Below are 27,651 nucleotides of genomic sequence, written 5' to 3'. Positions count from 1 at the left end.
GTGCCCAGACTGATTTTTTGGCACATGGACATAATTCCGGCATAAACCTTGCATGATTTATGATATGCCAAGCTTATAAGGGTCAGTTGCCTGCACTGTACACTTGTCTAATACTTTGTAGAGCTTTTCTATAGACAAACCCCCATTGATAATTAGATTTACTCGGGTTCCAGCTCCATCGCTGCAGGCCCTGGATCTCCCCGTGCCAACATCTGGTTTGTAGTGGATTTTGGGATGTTACTGGGTCACAAGCTGCACGGGTGACCACTGCATGTTGATGTGGGGAGAAGCAGGACCTGCAGAGTCCGCAGTGTAGCGATGGAGCCAGAACCCAGCAGCGGGGATCAGGTAAGTATAAACAATGTGGATCCACTCTGGGCTCTGTAGAAAATCTCTACAAAAGGTGAACAACTCCTTCAAGACTGATTCGTATTCTTAGACAGTGCAAAGTTCGATAGTATTAGTAAATCTGCCCCAATGTTTTTTTTTGTTTTTTTTATATATAATAAATGCCTACAATATATTAACTTGTATTAGGCTGCTATAGGTTTTATTTAAGGCGCACTGTGCTTCATATATTATCACCTTTAGATGGGTGCCAGGTTACTATGAACTTTTAATATAATAATAATCTTACCGGTTTCTGTAGAAAGTTTGTAGGTGGTTTAGGCCTTCTAGAGAAAAAAAAAAGGGACAAAACAGTGTAGCAACTCTAAATCTATAGTATTTTATTTGTGTTTCATTCCTTTATTTTTATCTTTTCATTTATGCCATACTTACACATTTCGGGGAGAAGGTGATGGCTTGGGTTTAAAGGGTATTTCTGGTACTATTTAAAAACATAATATATTAGTTCAATGGTACAAGCAAATAATAATAATAATAATAATAATAATAAATAATAATTAATAATAATAATAATAATATTTTTTAAAAAAACACAACAGGCTGCATTTGCCCAATTGCTCAGTGCATTATCAGGTACTGGACTATCAAAATATCTATTTTTTCATGACTGCTGGAGTTTAAAAAAAAAATTGTATTCCAAAATGAATACAATTTGACCCAGTGGATGCCAGATTAGAGAACGTTGCTGCATCTATGTTTAAAAATATATAGATATAATGCTGGTATAAACTCTTTGCTTGCTTACTCTAGAAAGCCCTAAAAAAATCAACAGCTAGAAATACCAGTATTTTCTATCCCAACAGAAAAGGAAGCTCTATCTCATGATATAAAAAGGGTTAAAACAGTATAAATTATGTAAGGAAAATAGAAGTGCAGAGAGAGCCATCACAAAGAGGAGCCGCTAGGTAAAGGACTCTGCAGAAGAAAAATGGGGCATTTTTAATAAAGACTGTTTAGAAAGTTGCTTAATTTTGCAATTAATTAAAAAATTTTAAAAAAGTGCCCATCGCCATGAATTTAAAACAGAGTTGGGATACTTACAATCTTCACATACTTCATATTCGTCCTGATCCTTAAAAAAGTTGAAGATATCCTGATATTACATTTAGGAATTTTATGAAACTTTGAAGGAACATATACAACGTAAACATGCAAGTACAAACGTGATTAGTAAAACGTCATGGCTGTTTGTGCAGGCAATCATTTCAAGTCACGTGTAGATGGTTAACCCTGGTAAAGGAACATTTTATAGTGTACCTCGAGTGAAAAATTAACATTTTCTTTTAAAAGCTCAAATGTGTTGCACATTGTTCCTTTTTACCTAATTCACTAAAAGGAAGTTGTAATCATTGTCTGTCTTGCTACAGATAACAGCTTCAGCCTGGTCACAGTCACTCTTTCTACAAGCCTCCTAGCTCACATTAGTACATTCCTATACAATGCCTGCTAAAAATGTCATGTAATTACAGCAGCATTGGCACTGAGTCAAGCAAAGTTCCCTCTACAGACAGACAGTTTGCAATTCCCGAGTGGGTAATATGTTCCTGTTATGTTATCAACCTAGCTATCTGCTCATGCATTTGAGCTCAGCAGGGAGGAAGTAAAGGGCTGCAGTAATTAAAAACTTCTCCTTTGAAATAGAGTGTGTACCTACAACTGCGTGAAGCCACCAACCAGCATAGAAAAACAACAATGTAGATATACAGGGGCAGAATTACAATTGGAAATGCACCTGTTGTACACTTTCTTGTAAGCATTTTACTTTGACAAGGGATATGTCTTCACTGTTACCTACTTAGCTTTTGGTACAGCTATTCGTTTAAAACACATTGTCAGAATCTTAAGGTAAGATTGAATGGGGTTAAATGAAACAGCGTGATACCATTGTCTATGATAAATGAAGCCAGTGGCTTGTATACATACCAAATATGATGGAGGAGTTACTTTAGGGAGCAGTCCCCTAAAAATACATAGAAATGGAAAATTAGGTTTTATTCAGTTATACTTGAATTTTGATTATTATTGTATAACTAGATTAGGCTCTTTTCTCCTCCGTGTTTGAGGCTCCACCAACCATAGTGTAGAGATGAACAGAGCCTTGTGCTCCGCTTTCATATCAGCAGTAATGATTTCTGCCGTTTTCTATTATAAAATAATGGAAGCACCAGATATGATACATAAACTAATGGCGCCAGTTGGACCCCATTGGCTATTATGGGGCGTGATGGATTTCTATTAAGGAGTCTGGCATTTTGCTGGACAAAATGGTCCTGTAGGGTATCTTTGAAGGAGGCCCCTAATGGAGCAGGGGATGTGATCTCAGCCTTAGATCTTACAAAAAAAAAAAGTGCAATCAAAACTTTCTTTGGTTTTAAACAGTATGCTATGGAGCAAGAGAGTGGTACAGTTATACGGGCACTAAGAGTAAGGCACCATTTGCAGAGCTGTTCATTACAATCTATTATGCTCTGTTATCAGCCATTAACATTTTTTGGAGGTGTATAAACTCCTAGTCTGAATGCGTCTTTATTTCCATCCACAGGCAGCATTCTGGTGCACATGTGAGGCTCGGGCTTTATCAGCCAGTCTTGGGTGGGGCTCAGAGCTCTCTCCCTCCTCCCACTGTATGCATGGTCACATGCTGGAGGTTACTGGGAGTTAGACCTTGCGCTCCTGTAATTCGCCCACTGGCTCCTGGTATTGCCTATACGGCCCAGGTAGGTTTAGCGTTAGGTCCCGAGCTACTTGAGAAACCTTGGCGCTGTGCTCGGGGTCAGACATGTCCTACAAGCAGGATGTGTTGGCTAATCTCTCAATTTTACACCAGTATGGGGGTTAGTAAGACCGCAGTGTGCACCTGTCTTTGTTTTTGTTATATTATTTTTACTGTTTATCACATCCACACATTTGCTATCCTGTGTAGGATGTCCATTGTGGTTCTTGTGATCCGGTGCAGGCATCCTCCATTGTATGCATTTTTGCTGGGGATTGCCATTAGCAGCGGACCACAAGTGCAGGATCTGCCCCCCCTGTATAGATGGTATATACTGCATATGAGATTAAGCACTTCCTGCTTTTTAATACCACGCCAATCTATAGTTAGCACCCATCTTATGTCTAGCAATCCTCCAGTACGAAGCTGTGTAGAGACTCTAATATTGTCTATACACCTTCCATAGCTGTCAGCTAAACTCTCTCTCTCTCTCATTATATATATATATATATATATATATATATATATATATATAATGAGGAAAAAGGAGACAGATGCTGACATATGCCTCTGGAGAACAAAAGGATTGGGTGATTCGAGTCAACATGTTTGATCCTTCTCCCCCCCCCCCCCCCCCCCCGAACATCAACTGTCAGAGGAGTTACTGGAGCTCCCCATACACAATAGATTGTGCACTACCCCAGACATGTACATGTCATGTTCTGGCCATTCACTCCAGATAGTGAAGGTATGGTTGGCAGGAACAGGGCTAACCACCCTGTTCCTGTCCTCTTGATAGGAGTGGGCTGAACCTATTTCCTGCCAGGAGAGGGTGTTTCTGAGTAGAGAGTGTAGAGTTAGGAAGCACATGCCTGAGCTCCTACTCCAAGAGACTGTATCCAGTTCCCCTGTGAGATTAACACTCCAAAGAGAACATCAAATCAAGAACACTGCTTCCAAGAAGCCCCAGTGTACTTAGACAGCAGAGTGATCAGCGAAACCACAGTTTACAGACACTGCTGCACGTGAGGGACTACAGCTCAGACACCCATCACCTAGCTAATAACCAGGCCATACTAACTTCAAGCCTGAATCCCACAGTGTACACCTATAACCACAAGTGCTTGCTAGTGTCATTTAATAGCCACACAACCAGCCACCATACCTCCTCATCTGATGCCAGAATCTGCACTTTGTACTTAATACTGCTGGATATGCCACAAGTTAGATTTTGCACTAAGTAAAGATAGACTTTTATATGTTTATATTCTTCGCCTTTCCGTGACACAACATCTCATCAGGGCCACTACCACTCCCATCCGCTATGTCAGCTCCTCAGGGGCTCGCTGCATTTGTTAGCCGGCAGGGTCAGCCAACAATATTCTAATGTGTATGAAGGCATTAAGTCTTTCTTATCTTAGGTTTCTTTCTATTGTCCCCAGGCTGTGGAGAGGCCAACTGTATTGTTCTTCAGTTTTTACCTCCGTGATCAAATAGTTGTTTTGCTTTTTTGATTGCCAACCATTATTTCACTAATGGTGACCAATGTCGGCTTTAATATTCCTTCACTAGAACATTGAAAGCAAGTGCAAAGAAAGCAGTTTTATATATTATTTTTTTTTAAATACTATAGGCGAAAAAATTGTCAGCATCATACAAGACCAGTTGCAGTAACTACATATTTAATAGCCTTATGTACCTTTTAGGTGGAGAAGGAGTTGTCTGAAAAAGAAAATGGCAATTTTCCATTATAGAAAGCATCAATCATGAACACAATTATATGGCTGATGTACTTTTCAATATATTACCTCATTTTCCGGGACTACATACAGCTCTGAAAGAAAAACCGAATTGTGAGTAGACGCAAATAAGAAACCACCTTGTTTTAGACAAGAGAATCTGCATGATGGAAGCTCAAATACATCCAGTATTAGCTATTAATTTGCTGTCCGATCCCTGGTTTATGCACAATAGACATCCAGACCTGTTATGGAACTGCTTCTGTAGCAATTCCATAATATACACCTAGAACCAGAGATGTTTTTCAGTACAGGAGCCTACTGCTCATACTGAACTGCAGGAAGATGGCATTCCCAACTGTTTCCCATCCCTTCTACCAATTACAACTTGACCGCGGTGGTTTACGCCAGCCTGTTATCAGCTAATGAAACAGTGAAAGCGGGTGCCATCAATTGTACTAGAAATGGGGCACTGTGGCACTAATATGTGACAATACTGCTGTTAGGCCTCATGCACACAATGGCATGTACTTTGTGGTCTGCAAATATCGGATTCTTGGATACTGTCCATGTTGCCGTCGCCTTTTTTGTGGACCCATTGACCAATGGGTCCATGGTCAGCACAAGTATAGGACGTGTTCTATCTTTGTGTGGAATGGACGGACATAAGGATGCAGAAAGCTTGGATCAACCTTAGGATAGGTCATCAATATTAGATCATCTGTTTGAAGATGATGTCTGCCTGCTCGCCGCTGACCGCGGCAGTGAGCAGGTGTAATTACGTTTCCACCTTCCTATTCACTTCTATGGGACGACTGTCCTACTCACTTGACCAGGAAGGAGCCGCCCCATAGAAGTGAATGGGATGGCTGAGATGTAATTACACCTGTTCACCGTTACGATGTTGATGACAAGCAGGTAAACAGTGAGGAGAAGACAGCGCTCATACAAGCACTGCTTTCTCTCCAAACAGCTGATCGGCGGGGGTGCCGACAGGGGCGAGGATAGGTCATCATTGTTTAAAAAGCGGACAACCCTCTTAAAGGCACATTGTAAGTAGCTTGGGCAAATCCAGTTGATAGTACAAAGAACATTAAACCCAGATTTTTTTGTAAATCCAGAAATTGCAATCTCACTCCTCAGTGGTGCACTACGTTGTTGCCTATTGTGCCTACCCGTCATCCTGGCATTTGAAAATGCTACTGTAAATTGGACTCCGTTTTCCAGATCTTTTTGACAGTTTTCCGTCTCTAAAAGACAATTTATAGCTAATAATAAGAGGAGACTCCACTGCTTGTATTGTATGGATGAAAATATAAATACAAACGCATTTTTCAATCCTGTATCTGTAACACTATTGGTATATGCGGATAGAGTAAAATACTAGATTCAGACCCCACTAGGGGGAGCTCTTGACTCAAACATAGAAAGGACTTACTGTGGGCTGCCATGTTCACACAGGGAAACAGACTGCAGGAAAGAAACTTTGCATCTAAAATCCAAGATTTTGCACTTTTGTGACCGCCGCTGATCAGGGGTGCAATATTTCCACTGTACAGACTATGCTCAGATTAAATCATTTGTGATCTTACCATCTTCTGTTTCAGGTGGTTGCATGGTGGGAGACCTTATAGGAGTCGGGGGCATGGGTTTGTTCTGTCTGTTCACTGATGGAGCTATAATTATATAATAAACAATCATAAATTAATCAGCGGTCCGCATCCGTTTCGCAATATCGGGAACGGGTGAGGACCCTTAAGGCTTCTAATATCTCATCTCATCAAGCCTACTTACACCCCACATGTCCAGTATAGTTGTCTCTGCCAGCACTGTACGTCACAAGTAAGTTGGCACTCTGTTGGCAGTACTATTTACACAAATTATGGTGGCATTATATAGGCAATGTATACTGGCATATCATATAAGCATTATTTGTACATTGCATGTCACTTATGGGTTAATCTTGGGGTATGGTACAGTATAGTAACGGTATGTTATTTTGAAGTATAATGGTAGTATTTTTTATTTTGTCTAATAAAACAGTGCGAGGACCATTTTCTAGGGATCCATGGGCACAAGCACTGATTGCATACTTGCCAACATTTAAGTTGGTAAATTCTGGGCATTTAAAACACGCCCCTGGGAACATCAAACTCCGCCCAGGAACGCCCACTTATGGATGAGGTTAACATTAGCACCATCCATTTTTGGCCTGGTACAGCCTGAATTTGCCAGGACTGTTTCTGACAATCAGAGACAGTCCTGTCATATTCGGGACAGGGGGAAACTATGTGAATGTAATAAATAAAGGGATTGCCCATCAGTTATATGTGGTGGTGGAGGTGCATATTTACAAAAAGAGGTCATCTGCATTGTCCAAGGACCATATTACAGCTCATATAGTCATGCACTCCAGGCAATGAATACGTACATATGTTCATGGTGGAGAACTGTGAACTATGTACATATGCTTGTTTAGGGCAAATAGATGTCAAAGTATGTGATCTCCTGCCTAGAACCCCCCCTCTGTGAGTGAGATAACAGAACTCAACCATATGTAGCACGACCCCTATGACAAAGTGTGCTGTGTTATACTTGTCTATAGTTCACTGCATCTTTCGATATTCTGTCCATCAAGGGCAACACAAATTTGACGAAATTGAAGTGAATTTTACAATTATGCATATTTTACTTGTCAGGGTGTAGAAAGCTCTTACGTTTTTTCACAGGTTCCTTGGTCGGTTCAATATAACTTTCTGATTCTGGTACAATGTAGTTTTCCTAAAGCAAAATCAATACAAACAATCAGGGAAAGAGGATAAAAAATATATATATATATATATATATAATAATAATAATAATAATAATAATAATAATAATAATTATATATATATATTTTAATGCGGTACACCTATCAAACCGTAATGTAGGGTTGGCCTGGCCCTCCTGACTACCAGAGGATCCTCCGCTGAGAATAGGCTCTAATACCGTAATGGGCCCCAAAGGTCCAGGAGGCAAAAAAACTATTTGCCTGTTTTTGGAGCCAGTCACTTGCCACTAGGGTCTATTACTCGGATTCAAAACAAACCTATTAGACTTTAAGGATAATGTAGGGATTGAGCCACTAGAACAATTTCCTCTGGTGGGCCTAAGGAACCCCTGTCCAACACCACTGTAATCCCGGTGCAGTAAGGTGAGCTCCAGGAGGACAAAAATCTTTCTTAGAACAGAAGGGCAAGAAAGATTTTTATTTTGCAGTGCTGCAACTTGATGGCTTCCATTTCTCATTGCTCAAAGAACTTTGCAAAAAGACTTTATTACGCAGCTCCTATGCAGACCTGTGTGTCGCCATGGTTACAACAATCCCCTGTGTAATCTGAGCCTGCAGTCACGTGATGTTCTCTACCACCTCATCTGCTCTCTTCCATGAAGGGACATAACTCGTGCATAATTGCCGTCTATGCAAAACTGTGATTGCTATTACATGATTTTCCTATGTACTGTTTTGTGAGGGTTATGCTATATAGTTTGGTTAAACAAAATCAAGTTTATTGTATTTTTTCTTTTGTGTCTTTAAAGGGATTTTTAGGGACTTCGTACATGATAGGGGCGCGGGTATGCCAGTTGGCAATTTTTTTTACATAGTGCAGTACTGGAACTACACTGCGCCATCCACTGTGTAGTGTCCGGGCCTGGTTACTGTAGCTCAGCTCCCATTCAAGCATATGGCCTTTTTGATTGAAATAAACATGCAGTCTCTGATAAAGGTAACACTGATGGCCAAACCAACAGTATTATATTACTACTTTCATTATTATTATTAGGGTATTTCAGTTCTAGTAAACTCTTTATTTAAAGTCATTCATGTTTCTAATAATCATTTTTTGTTTTCATGATCTCTGTCTGTAGTCTATGAATGGAATGGAATGTGCTTAATATTAACATAACCCCTTCTTGATGCAGCCATTTCCATGTTTTTTTTTGCTTTTTTACTTCCTGCCTTTCGGGCACCATAACTTGTACTTTCTAGTGGCACCACTTGATATTATATACAATGTAGTGGGAAGCTGGAAAAAAAAATCCAAGATGGGGTGGAATAAAAAATAAAAAATGCAATTTCATCTCCGTTTTAGGAGTTTTCTTTTTTACATTGTTTCTCATTTTTCACAAGGGCTCAGACTGGATCATAAATGTGGTGAAGGGATAGTTTCTTTAGTCTACCTTTATACCAGCTGTTGGTTGGCTTACTTTTAAACAGAATTGTGGCAGAAATGGTGCAAAGAGACCACACCGCTTTCATGTGACACCACACAGTTTCCTATTAAGCCACAGACCCTTTTTGGACTAGGTACAAAAATTTCTCCAAACCTAGGTGCGCCAATGTGAAAAACCCTTATTAAAGAGGACCTGTCACCACAAAATACAAAGCAATCTGAAAGCATCATGTTATAGAGCAGGATAATATTTTGTGGGTTAAGATTCACTTAAACCTGTAATTTATACATTCATATTTTTGCTTTTTCCACCTCCTGTGAACAGCTATGGGTACAGGAGGGAGGTGTTCTCAGTGACTGACCGCTATCTCTGTAAGTACACACACACAATGTTACCACCTCCCTCCTCCTTGTACCGATAGCTGTTCACAGGAGGCGGAGAAAGCAAAGATAGAAATGTATAAATTACAGGTTTAACCGAATCTTTGCCTACAAAACTATACATCAATCTGCTCAGCTCCTCCTGCTCTGTAACATGGTGCCTTCAGATTGCCTTGCATTTTGTCATGACAGGTGCACACCCAGTATTCATCAGCGGTCATACCGCAGGAATGTGTCACATTTTTACAGACTGAAAACCAGTTATACCAGTAATGAATAACTTAATTGGGAATGTGATTTAGCATAGGGCAAGAGAGGGAAACTTCCTTTTACCTAGAGGAGCAGCTTGAATATCCGAGAGTAAGGGGTCAGTGGTAGAGTCTCCATGGATATGGATAAATCTATTTATACTATTGTAGTCATTGTATACTACTACACTCTGCCTAATAAACAAGTTACCTGACCAGGCCCTAGAAAGACCCTTTAAGACAATTGAGAACAAGGGTAATTTTGGTCTTTGGACCAGCCAGTTTAGTCAGCACATTTATCAAACTGGTGTAAAGTAGTTGCCCTTAGCAACTAATCAAATTTCACCTTTTTATTTTCCAAAAGGAGCTGAAAGGAGGAATCTAATTGGTTGCTATGGGCAACTAAGCCAGTTCTACTTTACACCAGTTTGATAAATGACCCCCAAAATTTTTATATGTTGGGCTGACGAGCATTTATTTTGCGTAAATAATGTACATTTCTTTTAATCTTATTTTTATATCCATGAGGGTTTTTTTTAAATCTTTTGGCTCATAGGCAAAAAATTTACTTTTTTTTCTAGCAATCATATAGGATTAAAGGAAACCTGTCACGTTGAAAATGGTATTTGAGCAGCAGGCAGCTTGTTATAGAACATGAGGAGCTGAGCAGATTGATTATATATATATAGTTTTATAGGAAAAGATTCAGTAAAACTTGTCATAATTTGTTTATTTACATTCCTGCTCACTCGGGGCTTTAAAGTCCAGGAGGCGGTCCTATCAGTGATTGACAGCCTTCCCTCTATGACTGTGTATACAGAGAGAGCTGTCAATCACCGATAAGACCACCTCCTTGACCTCAAAGCAAAGAATGAGCAGGAATTTAAAATTAATAAAATTAAAATTTTACTGAATCTTTCCCACAAAACTATATATAAATCTGCTCAGCTTCTCCTGCTCTATATCATGCTGAACACCATGTTTAACTTCCCTTTAACCTCCAATTTAGCAAAATCAGGATTTGGCTAGCGCTGCGACAGCAATTTGGATGGGGAACACTTTTTGGGGGTCAGTTATTTTTGTATTTTATTTTTTACACTCTGTTCCTCAACAGGTCAATATTAGAGGACCTTAATATTATTTTCCACTGTATTTTTCAAGGTAACTGCATTTTTTGTGTGTGTTAAATGGGAAAAATGAATGTTTGGAACATTTTTTTTTAATTTCATCTTTTTAAACACTTAACTTTCTTAATGTTTTGTAAAACGTATTTTTTTTTTACTAGTCGATCTTTTCATTGCTTACACGGTACACCGCAATACGGACAAAGCTGCAAGATGGCGTGCAGGTAGACGGATCAACGTGAACAATGAAGAGGCCACAGCACTTGCACAAGCGCTGCGGTCTCTTCAAACAACTGATTGGGATGGGGAAGGAAATGTCCTGATGGCTGGACCCTCGCTGACTTTATAGTGCCTTGAAAAAGTATTCATACAGCTTCAGCTTTTCCACATGTTTTCATGTCACACACACAAACCTAAATGTATTTTATTGGGATTTTATGTGATAGACCAACACAAAAGTAGAAAGTATGTGTGAAGTGAAAAAAAAAAAAAACATGGTTTTCAAAAATTTTAATAAATAAAAAATCTAAAAAAAGTGTGGTGTGCATTTGTATTCAGCCCCCTGTACTCGGATACTTCAGACGTCACCCGATTAAGGCTACATGCACACAACCGTACATGCGCAATTTTTTGGGCAGGGCAACAGAACGGACATACTGATGCGGACAGCACACTGTGTGCTGTCTGCTTTTTTTGCGGACCTATTGAAATTAATAGGTCCGCATCCTATCCGCAAAAAAAAAGGGAACCGACACTGAAACAAACAACGGTCGTGTGCATGTAGCCTAAGCCTCATTCACGCGTCAGTGTTTCACGGACGTGTGCTGTTCGTGTTCTCCACGGACAGCACACGTCTCTATTCATTTTAATGTGTGTATTCACACATCAGTGTTTTACCACGGTCTGTGGATTCTGTTTTGTTCGTGTTCATGGACCCATCACGCCCATTATAGTCTATGGGTCAGTAAAAACCACGGATGCCCCCCGTGTTTCACGGACCATTAAGAAGAGATTCTTTGAAAATTATTTTTCAGCTGTTCAGCATCAGTGAAACACGGACAGCAAACAACGGACACACGGACCCAACACGGATCCTTCACGGACAGCTTCACTGATGAATCACTGACCACCTGCTCACGGATTTAAGCATGGACACGGACGTGTGAATGAGGCTTTAGTAAATCAAGTCCACTTGTGTGTAATTTATTCTCAGTATAACTACAGCTGTTCTGTGAAGGCCTCAGAGGTTTGTTAGCAGAGGCATAGCTATAGGGGAAGCGGCTGCTTTGGGCCCAAACTCAAAAAAGGACCCACCCAGGAGCAGGGAGGACTAAAAGATTTTATTGTCAGGGCCCCCTGAACAGTATTATACAATTAAATTATATACAGTGACACTGTAGGAAATGTACTGAGTGGTTGCCAGGCCTTTTCTGAGAGAGCGATCAATACTAGCCACAAGAGTGGGAGCTGCATGGGAGTGGGGGTTGCAAAGAAGTTGCTGAGAAGGGGGCTTCAAGATTTTTCTGTGTGGCCCAGTCATTTCTAGTTACACCACTGTTCGTTAGTGAACATTAGTGATCAAACAGCATCATGAAAACCAAGGAACATACCAGACAATTCAGAGATAAGCTTGTGGAGAAGTATAAAGCAGGGTTCAGTTAAAAAAAAATATTCCAAGCTCTGAACATCTTATAGAGCACTGTTCAATACATCATCTAAAAATGAAAGGAGTATGGCACAACTGTATACCTACCAAGACATGGCCGTCTACCTAAACTGATAGCCCAGGAGAGGAGAACACTAATTAGAAAAGCAGCCAAGGGGCTCATGGTCACTCTCGAGGAGCTGCAGAAATCCACAGCTCAGGTGGGAGAATCTGTCCACAGGACAACTTCTAGTTGTGTACCCCACAAATCTGGCCTTTAAGGAAGAGTGGCAAGAAGAAAGCTATTTTTGAAAAGCAAGCCATAAGAAGTCCAATTTGCAGTTTGGCATGAGGAGGACACAACAAACTTGCGGAAGAAGGTGTACTGGTCAGATGAGACCAAAGTTACACTTTTTGGCCTAAATGCAAAACGCTATGTGTGGCAGAAAAATAACACTGCACATCACCCTGAACACAGCATCCCCACCATGAAACATGGCGGTGACAGCATCATGCTGAGGGGATGCTTTTCTTCAACACGGAGAGTAAAGTTGTTCAGGGTTGAAGAGAAGATGGATGGAGCTAAATACAGGTCAATCCTGGAGGAAAACCTGGTAGAGGCTGCAAAAGACTTATGACTGTGGTGGAGGTTCACCTACCATCAGGACGACCCTAAACATCCAACCAGAGCTACAATGGAATGGTTTAGATCCGAGCACATTCATGTGTTAGAATAGACCATTGACTGAGCTTGAGCTATACTGCAAAGAAGAATCGGCAAATATTTCAGCCTCTAGATGTGCAAAGCTGGAAGAGACATATCCCAAATAACTTGCAGCTGTAATACAAATGTAAGCCACACTTTACAGATAAAAAAATAAATAAATTAAAACCATGTATCTTTTCTCTTCACACATACATTTTAGTTTGTGGGGGTAGCATGAATTTTTTTTTAAAAAGTTTAAGGGGTATGAATACTTTTTCAAGGCACTGTATATTGGGTGGCCATCAATATTCTGAAGACCTCTTTAAAACCCTCTGCGTGTAGCAGATATATAAAATTGTGACGCAGGACATGCATAAAACCTTCATTATCTTATAATTGTACCAATTGCTCGGTAGCCCTATACCTCATCATCACAGTCTGGTTGTGGTGGTATGCTTGCTAGTTTTCTTAAGACTGGTGGTGGCATTGATGTAGGATGATGTCTGGGCTTCGGCAGTGGTTTGTTTGCTGTAGGCAGTCGATTGGTAACTGGTGGTGGAGGCTGCTGGTGCCTTGAAAATAGCTCATGTGGTTTGGGTGGTGGCCTCATATGCATGTTCATTGGTTCTGTTTTTTGTTTATCTGTTCAGGAAAGAGGTAAAACTGAGTTATTGCTACAAATTAACTGAAACAGCACAACAGCTAATGGTCTATAAAGTAAATTATGCTGAAAAAACAACAAAACAAAAAACAAAAAATACCTAAAATGTGCTATGGACATCTTTGAAGGCATTTCTTTTTGATTGCATTGATAAGAATTTAGCTGAAATGAGTGCCTATGAGCGGTCAGGAAAGTACAGCAGCTCTTGAGCGGATTTCAGCGAGAAGGGGACAGAACAGTTTGCAGAGTCAGAGAAAACTGCATTAAAAAACGCACATAAATCAGCTCTATTTATTGTGGTTTTGTGTGCTTTTAGTGTGTTTTTTTTAATGAGGTTTTTGTTGCAGATTTGCTGTTTAAATTAATAACCCCATAGAAGTCTATGAGAAAAAACGCCATATACAAGGTGCAATTGACATGCTGCAGATTATAAAATCTGCACGGCACGTCAATTTTTTCACATGTACGAAATACGCTACGTGTAAATGAAATTTGGCAAATCTCTTTCACTTTGCTGGTTCTGTACTACACCGCGTTTTTTTGCTGCATAAAAATCAGTGCTGAAAAACCACACAATCTTCAATGTTTGTTCGCATGTAGCAGATATACTGTACTGCAGATTTGCATGCGGCATATCCTCAATGTTTTACAGTACCGGCAAAGTGGATCAGATTTTCAAAAATATCTGTAGTGCAGTTTTAAATATGCAGCATGTCAATTTATGCTGTGGATTGCCATCGTGGATTTAACCCTTTGCAATGCATAATGCGAAAACTGCACCAAATCCGCGACAAAGCCTCGTGCAGCACGTGGATGTTGCTAAATTTTGCTGCGGAAAAAGAGAAACTACACAGGAAATTCCTCCTTATTTGGCCATATCTTAAGGCTATAGAGGTCAAACTGGTGAACCTTATTAATAAAGACCAACTGGAAAATTAGTTTTAGCCCAAAATAATTGCAACTTAATAAAAAATAAAAAAAAGTCCTGAAAAGGACTCTATTACCTTTATGGGTCCATTCACACATCCGTATGTGTTTTGCGGATCCACGGATCCGCAAAACACGGACACCGGCAAAGTGCGTTCCGCATTTTGCGGACCGCACATCGCCGGCAATATAATAGAAAATGCCTAATCTTGTCCGCAATTGCGGACAAGAATAGGACATGTTCTATTTTTTTCGGGAACGGAATTGCGGATCTGGAAATGCGGATCCGGACAGCACATAGTGGGGCCCTATAGAAATGAATGGGTCCGCAATTCCGTTCCGCAAAATGCGGAACAGAATTGCGGACGTGTGAATGGACCCATAAAGGGTCTCTCTAACTTTTGATCATGAGGGTAAAATCTCTTCCGATTAGCTCAATGCAGAAGCACATGGCATGCTGGGAGATGTAGTTTTGCAATAGCTGGAGAGCCTCAGGCTGGCCATCCCTGGTATAGACAGAGGGGCTCATCAACTCATTGGCACATCAAGTGGCTGCTCCTGGTACTGCAGCTCATCTCATGCACTTGAACCGTGCACAGCGGCTAGTACTGACAGTATTTGCAGATATGACCAAAAAAATAAAAAAATCTGGGGACCTTACACCTACAGCATTGTCAGCTTCTCAAAACTAGATGATGGGAGAAGCTGGAAGGGGTATGAGAGCAGATAGGGAGCCACATATTGTATGCATAGTGTTCATTGCTTAGAATAGATAACTGTACGGGTCTATAGAAGCAGACCATATTGGTGGGAATAGTGGTTTTAGCTCATGGCATCACAAGCAAGGCAAAGTGATCAAAAGTCATTTACTAAAGTGAACACTGACACACACAGAAGAAATGGAGAGAGGATAGTATTGTAGGGGCTTTTACAGAATTTCCTCCAGATAGGTCATCAGTATCTGATTGGGGACCCCCGCCGATCAGCTGTTTGAGAAGCAAGTGATGCGGCCTTCTCTCTGTTCACTAAGCACAGTGCCATACATTGTACAGTGGCTGCTGTTGGTACTGCAGCTCAGCCCCAGGCCATGAGACCGATTCACATAATGTCAGTGGCCGAGGCAAAGCTTTGAGAAGGCCGTGGCAATACTGCGGACCCCCCCCCCCCCCTTCCCGATCAGATATTGATGAACTATCCAGAGAATATCTCATCATTTCAAAAATCTCGGAAAACCCTTTTAAATAGCATACATACCTGCATATCCATTATTCGCCATCATGACCTTAAAAGATGGCGTCACATGCTTGTCATTGGGTGGAGGTTCATAGCTGCTATCGTCAGCCTCATCTGTGGGCACGGCATACTGGTCTGTATCAGAGTGCTCATCTGGGCTGTCATAGTCACTTCCCTTTATGAAAGAGAAAAAATAAAATTGCATTTCACATTCTGAAGATTGAATAACAGAAATCTTATAAATCAGGTCAATGAGAAGTCGTAAGAGCCATTAATACAACCACCTAGTAATCTGGTAATTAAGTCCCATGTTCTTCCTCCTAGAAATATATGCAGAAATTGACAACTGGGTGTTGCCAGTTGGGTCTGTGTCCCTATACATTCTCACATGGCCAAATCAGTGCTGCCAGTACGACAAGGGGAAAGGTAACATCCAATTGCCAATTTGGTCCCATGATTCCAGGAGGAATGGCACAGCAGGAAATTATGAATACAAGTATTTACTGAAATATACGTCAGGACTGCCGATAGGTTCTGTTTAAATGAGAATATCAGTCTAACCGCCGTGAATTACAAATATGAACAGTACATTAATCAAACTGCAGTTTATTTTTTTTATCCCTCAGATAAGGGGTCCAGATCACAATGTGTTATTTTCCTACTGCCCCCTGTTCGCCCGCTGTCAGCGCTTAGAGCTGTGGTGAAATACACGGTCAGGACTTGTGTGCCATGCAAACATAATGGAAAGGACTCATGAGCGCATGCACAGCAGTCCTGACAATGTATTTAAAAGCGGCTCTGTGCACTGACAACAGGGGAAAGGGTGCCAGTAGGAAAATAAAAAGCCAGATCTGGACTCCATATCTGCAGTACTACTCGTGTAATACTGTGGTACTAATGGTCCAAAATCAAGGTGACAGATTCCCTTTAAACTGGTACTCGCTTTCCTGCAGTTCAGCCTCTCCTTTGCTTCTGATCAGGTTTACTTTAGAATATCTTCAACTGCTAGGTTCATATTTTTAACTCCTGGAAACCCCTTTAAAATCACCACATTAAATACTGCTGAATAGGTTTTGGTCATTTAGGACCAAAAGGTTAATTACAGCAAAACACCTTTTAGGCTTTTTTGTACCAGGTCATTTCTTCCTAAGGCCTCTTTCACACGACCGTTTTTTTTTTTCCGTTTTGCGGGCCGTTTTTTGCGTTCCGTATACGGTCCGTATACGGAACCATTCATTTCAATGGTTCCGCAAAAAAAACGGAATGTACTTCGTTTCCGTATTTCCGTTAAAAGATAGAACATGTCCTATTATTGCCCGCAAATCACGTTCCGTGGCTCCATTCAAGTCAATGGGTCCGCAAAAAAAACAAAACACATACGGAAATGCATCCGTATGTCTTCCGTATCCGTTCCGTTTTTTGCGGAGCCATCTATTGAAAATGTTATGCCCAGCCCAATTTTTTCTATGAAATTACTGTATACTGTATATGCCATACGGAAAAACGGAATGGAAAAACGAAACAAACAAAAAACGGAACAACGGATCCATTTAAAACGGACCGCAAAACACTGAAAAAGCCATACGGTCGTGTGAAAGAGGTCTTAAAGGGAGCCTGTCACCAGGATTTTGTGTATAGAGCTGAGGACATGGGTTGCTAGATGGCCGCTAGCACATCTGCAATACCCAGTCCCCATAGCTCTGTGTGCTTTTATTGTGTAAAAAACTGATTTGATACATATGCAAATTAACCTGAGATGAGTCCTGTACGCGAGATGAGTCACGGACAGGACACATCTCAGGTTAATTTGCATATGTATCAAATCGTTTTTTTTTTACACAATAAAAGCACACAGAGCTATGGGGACTAGGTATTGCAGATGTGCTAGCGGCCATCTAGCAGCCCATGTCCTCGGCTCTATACACAAAATCCCGGTGACAGGTTCCCTTTAAAGGAGTTGAAAAGAATTGGAAAAAGATGGATGCTTTTATCAAAAAAAGTGCCCTACCTGTCCCTAGGTTATGTATTGCATTGCAGTTCAGCCCTGTTCACTGCAAATGCCGTTTCTGGAAGAAAACAATGTTTTTCTCGAATCTTGTCTATTAGAGATGGTACTTTAAAAGCTAAAAATCTAATTATGTTGGCCGAACATGTGAAAATCATTCCAGCCAGTGATTTGCTGCTGTGGTCACATGGTTCTGGACAACACGTTACTACATGTATAATGACGTAAGCCTCGGGCAGCATGAGAAAGAGGTGCCTGGCACGTGTTACAAATAACAAGTGACTTCCCTCCATTTGCCTGAGATACGCCGCAAGTTATACAATACATACTTTACTGCAAGCTACAACAAATAGACATTTCGGCTGCAATATATATCATTCGGCATCTTCACTACAATTTGCCTAAGATACACCGCAAGTTATATAATATATACTTCATTGCAAGCTACAAAAAAATATATATTATACTTTGTCTGCAATACATATCCTTCGGCATTTATACCATATATGCGAGCGCTGCATCAATAGTAATGTTAAGACGTTTCTTATTGTTTTTTATTGATTTTTTTATCACTGATTTTTGATATCATTAACAGTATTATTGCTGATTTTTACATAGAAAAACAGACCATAAATGACCCCATTACAAAAAGGAGTAAGTACCCACCCAAAAATTTGGAACAAAGTAATGGGCCACCTAATCAAATAACTCATTACAAGCTCCTGAGTATATTCAGCAAAAAACTGAAAAATATATAATTTTTTTATTGTAACCTGATTAAAAATATATATAAGCCATTAAAAAGAGGAAGGAAAGTGACAGAAAAAATGTCCGGACGAAAGCACGCCAAAAACGCACGTCGGAGTAGCGCCATCATGGTTAGTTCTGCACACTACCTATTGGCGGTGAGTCTCTTCTCTAGCTTTGCTGGTTCCGGGTTATTTTTGCACTTGGTTATTACTTTATATTTACCCCAGCTTAGGTACTCCTTTTTGCTAGAATTTTTAACATCTTAGGTAATATGGTTAGCATTACTGAGACTCATCTCTTATATGAATAACCTGAAAAACCAAATATTTACTAGAACAAATAGGCAAATATTCCCATAAAATATGTATTTTAATCAGGGGCCATTTTTATGTGTCTTAAAAGGGAAACTCTCAAAAATGTGCCCTGCTGGAGCCTAGAAAATTTTTATTTTAGGCCACGGGACTACAGACCCCAAAAATTAGGCATTCCCCTGACAGAAAAGAACTTGTGATGATGTGGCTAGAGGTACATTAGGCGGTCACTGGATACAAATTTTACTGTAGGCCAGTACAGGCCCCAAAAATTAGACATTCTTCTGACAGAAAAGGCCTTTTATGCCGCTGTATATACATAAGACAAGGACCATTCTTTGTTCTGGGTGGTGGCAGATAAGTGTACGCTAGCATGAGGAAATTCAATTACACATGGTCGTCACAGGTGTTGAATTCCTCAGAGAATTTTTAGAAATATGAGGTAGTCCACACTGTTGTGAGCTAGGCGAGATCGCTTATCGGTCACGATCCCCCCTGCTGCGCTGAACGTCCTTTTGGACAGGACACTTGACGACGGGCAAACCAAGAGTTCCATGGCAAATGGTGCCAGCTCTGGCCACAGGTCAAGCCTGCACACCCAGTAGTCCAGGGGTTCCTCGCTTCTCAGAGCGTCCACATCAGCCGTTAACCCGATGTAGTTGGACACTACTGTCTGTCTAGGCACTCCCTGAGGCTGGATCCGGAGGGCGGCTGTGGGTTGGCTGCAAGAATGATCCCATATTCGAAGTGGCCAACACCTCTTCAAACCGCCCTCTTTTTGCAGGCACGGTAGGATTGGTACCCGCACCCGTTTCAATGTGGGTGGAAATTCCTCTGCCAGCGCTGGCAACAGCAGAATGCAGCATCTCTCGCAGCAAAGCTGGAAATACTGCATTCTGCCAGCCCTCTGTGATGCTGGTAACATGTCCGCCATTTTGTGTTTGTATCGGGGGTCTAAGTATGTTGCGACCCAGTACTGGTCCTTGACCTTTATGCTTTATATACGGGGGTCCCTCTTCAAACACTGGAGCATGAAGGCCCCCATTTGCACTAAATTGGTAGTGGTGGAGCGCCCTGGCTCCTGCTCATTGCCCAGGAGAATGTTGTCCTCGATCTCCTCCCCCCAGCCACGGACAACACCAGGGATCCCCAAAAAGTTTATAGCCTGCTCTTCTTACTCCTCCTCCTCCCCCAGCCACCATCCTCCTCTGACTCCTCCTCAGACTCCTGCTGACTTGTTTCAGAAGGAGTAGTCCCCCCTGGGAATTCATTCAGCATTGCCACTTCCTCATCTTCCAGCTCCTGCTCCTCGACGGCTTGATCAATGACACGATGCAATGCACGCTCCAGAAAGAAGGCGTAAGGTACGATGTTACTGATGGTGCCCTGGCTGTGACTGACCAGTTTGGTGATTTAATCAAATAGCCACAGAAGTCTGCATGCGTCGCGCATGAGAAGCCACTGGCGCGGTGAAAAGAAACCATGCTCCCCAGAACCTGTCCTGCTGCAGAGTTCGTACAAGTAGTCGTTAACGGCACGTTACTGCTGGAGCAGCCTATCAAGCATATACAAGGTGGAGTTCCACCGCGTGGGGCAGTCACAAATCAGACGTCTGACGGGCAAGTGGAGTCGACGCTGAACGTCAGAAAGGCAAGTCATGGCCATGTAAGATCTTCTAAAATGGCCAGAGATTTTTCTGGCCTGCTGCAAGACGTCCTGGACCCGGGGTATTTGGCAACAAATCACTGCACGACTAAGTTCAGGACGTGTGCCATGCGCAGCACTTGTTTCATTTTACCCTGTTTCAGTGCGCTCAGCAGATTAGCACTGTTGTTGCACACCACTTTACCAACTGTCAAATAGAGCGGGGTTAGCCACTGATCGGCCTGTGACCGCAGAGCTGAAAGCAGTGCAGGACCGGTGTGGCTCTTGTATTCCGGGCACAACAGCAGCACAGAATGGCAAGGTCTCACCTGGGACGTCGAATAGGTTCTGAGGAGCTTGGGGGCGCAGCGGAAGAGGCGGTAGCAGTGGAAAAGGAGGAGCCAGCTGAGGAGGAGACGGAGGATGGAGTAGAAGTAGGAGGAGGAGGAGGAGAAGTAGAGGCAGGCCTGCATGCAATCCTTAGCGGTAACACCAAATCGACACAGGTGCCACGGGTTACATGCTTGATGGCCGTCAGAAGGTTCACCCAGTGGACAGTAAAAGTTATGTACCTTCCCTGCCCGTGTTTGCTAGACCACGTGTCTGTGGTTAGATGTATCTTGGCACAGACACTGTGTGCCAGAGATATATTCACTTGCCTTTCCTTCCGGGAACCTTCCATTGCGATGTGCCAACAATTTTCTAAAAGGCCTCCGAGTCCACCAGTTTAAATGGCAGTAATTGGCGGGCTAGCAGTTCCGACAAGCCAGCAGTCAGCTGTTGGGCAAGAGGGTTATCCGTTGTCATCAACTTTTTACGCTCGAACATTTGGGCCACGGATGCCTGCCTTCTGCTAGATGAACGCAACGACAGCACGGTGGAAGGTGAAGTGGAGGACAAATGAGAGGAGAGAGGAGAAGGAGAAGAGGCAGGACGTGGAGCGTCGCGAGTGTGGCTTTGTGGATTCTGACGGCGTTGCTCCCACTGGGCTTGGTGATGGGAGGCCAGGTGCCTTCTTCTTCCCTAGGTGAATGTTGGGCTTACTGCGACTTATGCGTTGACAGCACAGGCTGCAGATGGCAACACTATTGTCAGCAGTTAAAAACGCGTTAAAAAAGCCCACACTGAGGAGCCATGTGCCGGCGTCCTGGGAGCGCCAGAAGTGACCATGCATGGTGGATGGCTCGCTCCAGATACATTTGCAGTCTGCTTTTTGCCTCCTGTGCCCTGAGAGCTCTGCCTGCTTTTCCTCATTCTTCTCCCTCTCTGCTGCTCCGTCTCTCCCTCTGAACTCCCCTCCTCTTCCTCTCTTGTGGGCACCCACGTGATGTCTATCGTCACCTTCACCACCACTAACATTTGAGATCTCGGAGTAGGCAGCAACAGCAGGGACCTCCCTCCTTGGGCTGATCTGGGTACTGTCGTCAGACCGCTGGGTGGCGGCTGTTGCTACCTGCTCTTTCTCATCCGATGTCAAGAATGTCTGTGCATCGGTAAGGTCTGGGAATGGATGGGAAAAGAATCCCTCTGACTCGAGTGGAGGGGCTATGGTGGTGGTGGTGCTTTTTTTTTTTGGGGGTGCACACAGCAGAGTGAGGAGGGTGCAGATACAGAGGATGAGGAGGGTGCCAAAGCGAAAGGGTGAGTAAGCCACTCAACCAACTCTGGTGCGCCCTTTGAAGTTATCGTACGCACCTTCTCCAACTTCCCACTTAGGCTCTGGCCTGGTGCACCTGCCCTACCCCTAGCACCCCTGCGGAACGGCCTGCCTCTTCCTCTGCCTGTCATTTTGAAAATGACCTTGTGCCTAAGTCCCTAGAGAAGAGCAGTATTTTGTGGAAGCAGGTATATTGCAGGCCTCAATTAATATTTTGTGGAAGCAGATATATCAAACCCCTTAATCAGTATTTTGTTGAAGCAGGTATATCGCAGCCCTCAATAAATTTTTGGTGGAAGCAGGTATATCGAGCCCCTTAATCAGTATTTTGTGGAAGCAGGTATGTGATATACCTGCTTCCACAAAATACTGATTAAGGGGCTCGAAATATACCTGCTTCCACCAAAAATTGATTGAGGGCTGCGATATACCTGCTTCAATAAAATACTGATTATTTTTTGCCATAACAGTTATATTACACCACCCTGTTTATTTGGGGCAACAGGTATATCGCAGCCCTCAATCAGTATTTTGTGGAACAAGGTATATCACACCCCTCAATCAGTTTATTTTTGGGGCAACAGGTATATCACACCCGTTGCAAATAGTTGTTCCAATAGCGTTTGTCCCTCTATATAGCTGCAGTATTGCTTTAGAATCGCACACAACTGCTGCACAATACAAATGCACTCTATACTTTCTATGTTCGAAAGTATATTATAGGTATATCACACCCCTCAAATCAGTTTTTTGGGGGGCAACAGGTATATTACACCCGTTGCAAATAGTTGTTCCAATAGCGTTTGTCCCTCTATATAGCTGCGGTATTGCTTTAGAATCGCACACAACTGCTGCACAATACAAATGCACTCTATACTTTCTATGTTCGAAAGTATATTATAGGTATATCACACCCCTCAAATCAGTTTTTTTGGGGGCAACAGGTATATTACACCCGTTGCAAATAGTTGTTCCAATAGCGTTTGTCCCTCTATATAGCTGCGGTATTGCTTTAGAATCGCACACAACTGCTGCACAATACAAATGCGCTATAATATACTTTCTATGTTAGAAAGTATATTATAAGTATTTCACACCCCTCAGTTTGTCACACCTATCGATAGCACACCTATAACCAGTCCTTAAAAAGGACTTCTGTGGCCCTATTAGCTAGCATTTGGTGTCCCTAACAGCCTGTCCCTGCTCCACAAAGCAACCTCTCCCTACACTGGCAAAACACAGAATGTAAAATGGCTGCCAGATTGGGTTCTTTAATAGGGTGGCGGTGTGTCCATGTGCTGAAACGTCTCAATTGGCTGTCCTGTCCCACCTGATGGATGTTGAAATAGATTGTTAAGGTTTCACTCGTTGTCCAGTCTATGAGGTGCTTCAATGGAGTGGATATGATCCGGTTAAATAGTAGTAAGAGAAAAACCACCGCACACTTAAGGTTATCATGCAAATAAAAATTATTCTGACATATCCTCCAATGGGTACATAAGTAATAATGTAGAGATGCCAATATTGTGACTCCAAGTCTTAATGACGTTTCGGTCGCTCCGGACCTTGGTCACATAAGTCACAAAAGAAGAGTGCATTCCCGCTGTCCCACGGGGGTCCTCCTTTCTGCCTACACTCTTCTTTCGTGACTTATGTGACCAAAGTCGGGAGCGACCGAAACGTCACAATATTGGCATCTCTACATTATTACTTATGTACCCATTGGAGGATATGTCAGAATCAAATTTTTTTTTTGCATGATAACCTTGAGTGTGCGGTGGTTTTTCTCTTAATACCACCTGATGGATGTGTCATAGGTTAAAGTTCGGTGCAATGCAAAAGAATATGGCGCAGGCGGACATCGCCATATGTTCGCATGTTTGGTGAATCGCGAACGCACAAAGTTCACCGCGAAAAGACCGCCGGGCGAACCACAAGGCCATCTCTAGTAATGTCTAAGTGCAAATTTCTAGGTGGAGTGTGCCTGTTGTAGGAAGGTGCAAGGGTCAGTCATGGACAGAAGGTACGTGTCACCGAGGTTCCTGGCCTCTGTGAGATAGGAACCGGTAATTTTGTGTGTCAGCGGCAGCTAGTGCTCGCTGACACTGTTTTACTTAGTGTGGCTGTAAAGCCAATCTGGAACTGTTCCCCACACCCAGGCCAGGTTTTGGGCTAGGTTTAAAAACCCAGCCAGCAGCTCAGCTGGGTGTGGTATGATCCTCCAAATGATAGTGGAGCTGTGTGGAAGCTCTGTTTTTGGAAGCTGAGGAGATCCGCCATGCTGCAAGGCTGAGAGCCACATGAGAGCCCCCTGCTGGGAGTCAGGCGCCCTAAAGCCTGCTGTGGTCTGCCAGGTGATTTATGTTGTTCTGGGGAATTAACTGTGTGAACTAACACCAGGACCCTGTAAAGCATTGTTTTTTCTTTTCTGTGTGAATAAACACTGGACTTTTGTTTTTCAAATGTGGTCTTGCCTCTGCATTGCGTCCGCTTACCTTGCCTACCAGAGAAAATCCCTACACTGTCAATATCTATACATTTAATTTACTTTTGGCAGTGGGGGGTCCAATTGTCAGAGCACCTTCTGTGAATCCAGAGTTTTAGAGGGGTAAGCCACTATAACGTGTATAAACTTGCATCGGTTTCATATATATAAGAATTGTTCTTACAAAGTCATCGCCCCATTCGTCATCGTCTTCATTTGGTGGACCTGGAGATAAAAACCATAATATTTTATAGCGAGACGAAGAATAAAGAAAAAAATCTATGACAAAAAAAAAAATATTAGCTTCTTTTACCTGTCTGGTAGTCTCTTTTTGGGACAGTCGGTGGAGTTGGCTTGCTTTTCATACTACAATAAGACATAATGGATTAAAAACAGCAAATTCATCAAAGTAAGAAAAAAAACTGGCAAAAGTAGCATAAGAACATAAAAATGCTACATTATATGGTTTAGGCCAAATGCCGGACAGATACACAATCAGTGCAATGCGAAGCGTGTTAAATATGCGGTTAGTACAGTAGGTGAGGCTGGTAAAATAAGTGGTTACGGTTTCCAAATAGACAATGAAGCAGATTTATCAACATTGGAGAGGACGTTCCGATCAATCATTATCAGTTCTCTCCTTAGGCCTGTATTGCACCAATTTGTATTCCACATTTTCTGACCAATCATTAGTCAGATGGCCTATTACACACACACACACAACTATTGCTCTAATTGGAAAGATAATCTATTGGTGTAATACAGGAGAATACTGGCAATTATCAGAGGGTGGGCAGGGAGAGCTGGAGTTCAAAATAACCTTGACTCTTTTCAGGCAGCCATGGCTCTTTTCAGACCTGGACTACAATAATGATGGCTTTCTATCAGCTACACTTATTTGAGCTACTATTAAGTATCTGTTACTACCTTATGCTGCCAAATAGAAGAAATTTTGTAATATATCTGAGCTGAAAAAAAGCCTCTCTCTCTGACTCTCCATTCTTTACTGCTAAATCTGTTTTCAGAGACGGAGACGGACTGTCTGGTCACTAAAGGATCAGATTACATGCTGCCCATGAAAGTCTATGGAAACGGGAGGGGAAGAGTGAGCTGCTAAAGAGAGAAAGAAGCATTTTTCTCTTAAAACACATTACAAAGTTTTCCATATTTTCCTGTATCATTTATTTATGCAAAGTTCTTTGAAAGGTTTGTGACTATTTAAGATTTTTTTTTACTTCTGTTTTTCTTATTTTTAGTAATAACCACATGGCTATTGTCTAGTAACTTGCACTGTTATAAAAAGCGCATCAAGTGTCTGCATTGGCCTCCACTCATAATCACATGATTCTAAATCCTTCAACCTTTACACGATTACAGCGTGGCATTATACACTCATTGACAGAAAAAATGCACCAAGAAGGAATTGTTGGAATGGAATGAAACTTTCTAGGTTTGAGTGTAATGATGAGATATGTATGTGATTACAGTATTAGAGCAAGTTTTTTGGGAAAAAGGAGGCTCTAGGACCCTGTTGGGCTGCCTCTGGCCTGGATACAGGACGAGATATGGTTGGACATGAAGGCATACAGTTTCTGTACGGTATCCTGCTGCACATTTGCCCATAGATGTTTTAGCTGGGCCTGTAGATCCTGTGCACTCATAAGTTGCACAGGATTGAAACACCTCCTTGACCTGCCTGGTTGCCAGATTTATCGGCAATCCAGCATTTGTGGGACCAGCTGGGATGCCAGCTTCAACATGAGGCTTCCATACTCAAACGTTCTCGGATCACAAACAGAACCTGGACTCATCACTAAAGAGGAGTTTATGATTCCAGTCTGTAGCAGGCCAGTTTTCTCATTTACTATACAACTGCAAACAAACGAGACGGTGGTTGGCTGTCAATGACAGGACACATAATGGGCACCATGACACCAAATTTCCTTCTGCTAAGCACCTGGAAATGGTTCGGGCAGAGATAGCTGTGGGTAATGATAGTGCCACCTGTGTGTGGATAGTGGACAACGAAACTGTGGGAGCTGCTCATGCTTGTCAGACGATCAAATTATCCTCACTGCTGGTGGTCGCCAAGCCTTCTCACCATGTGTCCATGCCCTCATGTAACCACTGCTCCCAACATCTAACAGCTAGGTCAGAATGGCCTAGAAGGCAGGCAATTTGTCGAAACAACCATCCTGCTGCTCTCAGTCCAATGATGCCTCCATCTTAAAATCGATCAACTGGACAAATAGTCTTCAAGTGCATCTGTCATAGAGGCATGTCTAGCAGTCGATGATTTCTCACCAAGAGGTACACTACCCAGAAGTAGCCTCTGAAAGTCTTCTTACAGAGCAGCAGGGGAAGCACTTTTATGTCCTGATGTGGCAAGATCCAGTGTCTAATCAGTCCACACCTGTAATAAATTACATATCTGCCTGAGACATAATTGCATCAATCTGATATTTCTACTTTTCACAGTCTTCATGAGACCACAGTTGTTTCAAACTGGGATTCCTGTGACCCTCCAAGAAATATTTTTAGCCGCCATCTATACAGGACAGTATATACAGTGCACATGTTCTCTTTCAATTACCGTAGCTCTTTACCTTTGTTGTCATTGTACACACAGGACATATCATTAAGATCTATTATTTATACCAACCCAATGAGAAATAGACCCTAGTGGAAAGTAAATGGCTCTAGCTCCTGCTTCATATGGGGTCTTCTGTTGGACCTTTGTGGCCCAGAGACTAGACATTCTGAAAGATGTTCATATGTATGGGAAAGCACACCTTAGTTT

General features: G+C 42.1%; 1 protein-coding gene across 7 annotated transcripts in view; it reads right to left on the bottom strand.

The window, feature by feature from the left end:
- BLNK (B cell linker) overlaps positions 1-27,651 on the bottom strand; it is a 265,244-nt gene that overhangs the window by 38,015 nt on the left and 199,578 nt on the right. For 6 of the 7 annotated variants that reach the window (XM_044296228.1, XM_044296231.1, XM_044296233.1 and 3 more), the window contains 12 exons: positions 25,165-25,217; positions 25,036-25,076; positions 16,021-16,174; positions 13,603-13,820; positions 7,578-7,641; positions 6,453-6,536; positions 4,930-4,955; positions 4,821-4,843; positions 2,332-2,368; positions 1,450-1,480; positions 781-829; positions 638-674 (listed from right to left, as the gene is read on the bottom strand). In XM_044296228.1, coding sequence (XP_044152163.1) covers positions 638-674; positions 781-829; positions 1,450-1,480; positions 2,332-2,368; positions 4,821-4,843; positions 4,930-4,955; positions 6,453-6,536; positions 7,578-7,641; positions 13,603-13,820; positions 16,021-16,174; positions 25,036-25,076; positions 25,165-25,217 — 817 coding nt within the window. The remainder of the gene's footprint in view (positions 1-637; positions 675-780; positions 830-1,449; positions 1,481-2,331; positions 2,369-4,820; positions 4,844-4,929; positions 4,956-6,452; positions 6,537-7,577; positions 7,642-13,602; positions 13,821-16,020; positions 16,175-25,035; positions 25,077-25,164; positions 25,218-27,651) is intronic. The other variant, XM_044296230.1, reaches the window with a different exon arrangement.

The sequence above is a fragment of the Bufo gargarizans genome, chromosome 6, assembly GCF_014858855.1.
Source record: "Bufo gargarizans isolate SCDJY-AF-19 chromosome 6, ASM1485885v1, whole genome shotgun sequence".
Taxonomy (NCBI): Eukaryota; Metazoa; Chordata; class Amphibia; order Anura; family Bufonidae; genus Bufo; species Bufo gargarizans.
Note: the sequence above shows the minus strand (reverse complement) of the source record. Positions and strands in the feature narration are given on the sequence as shown.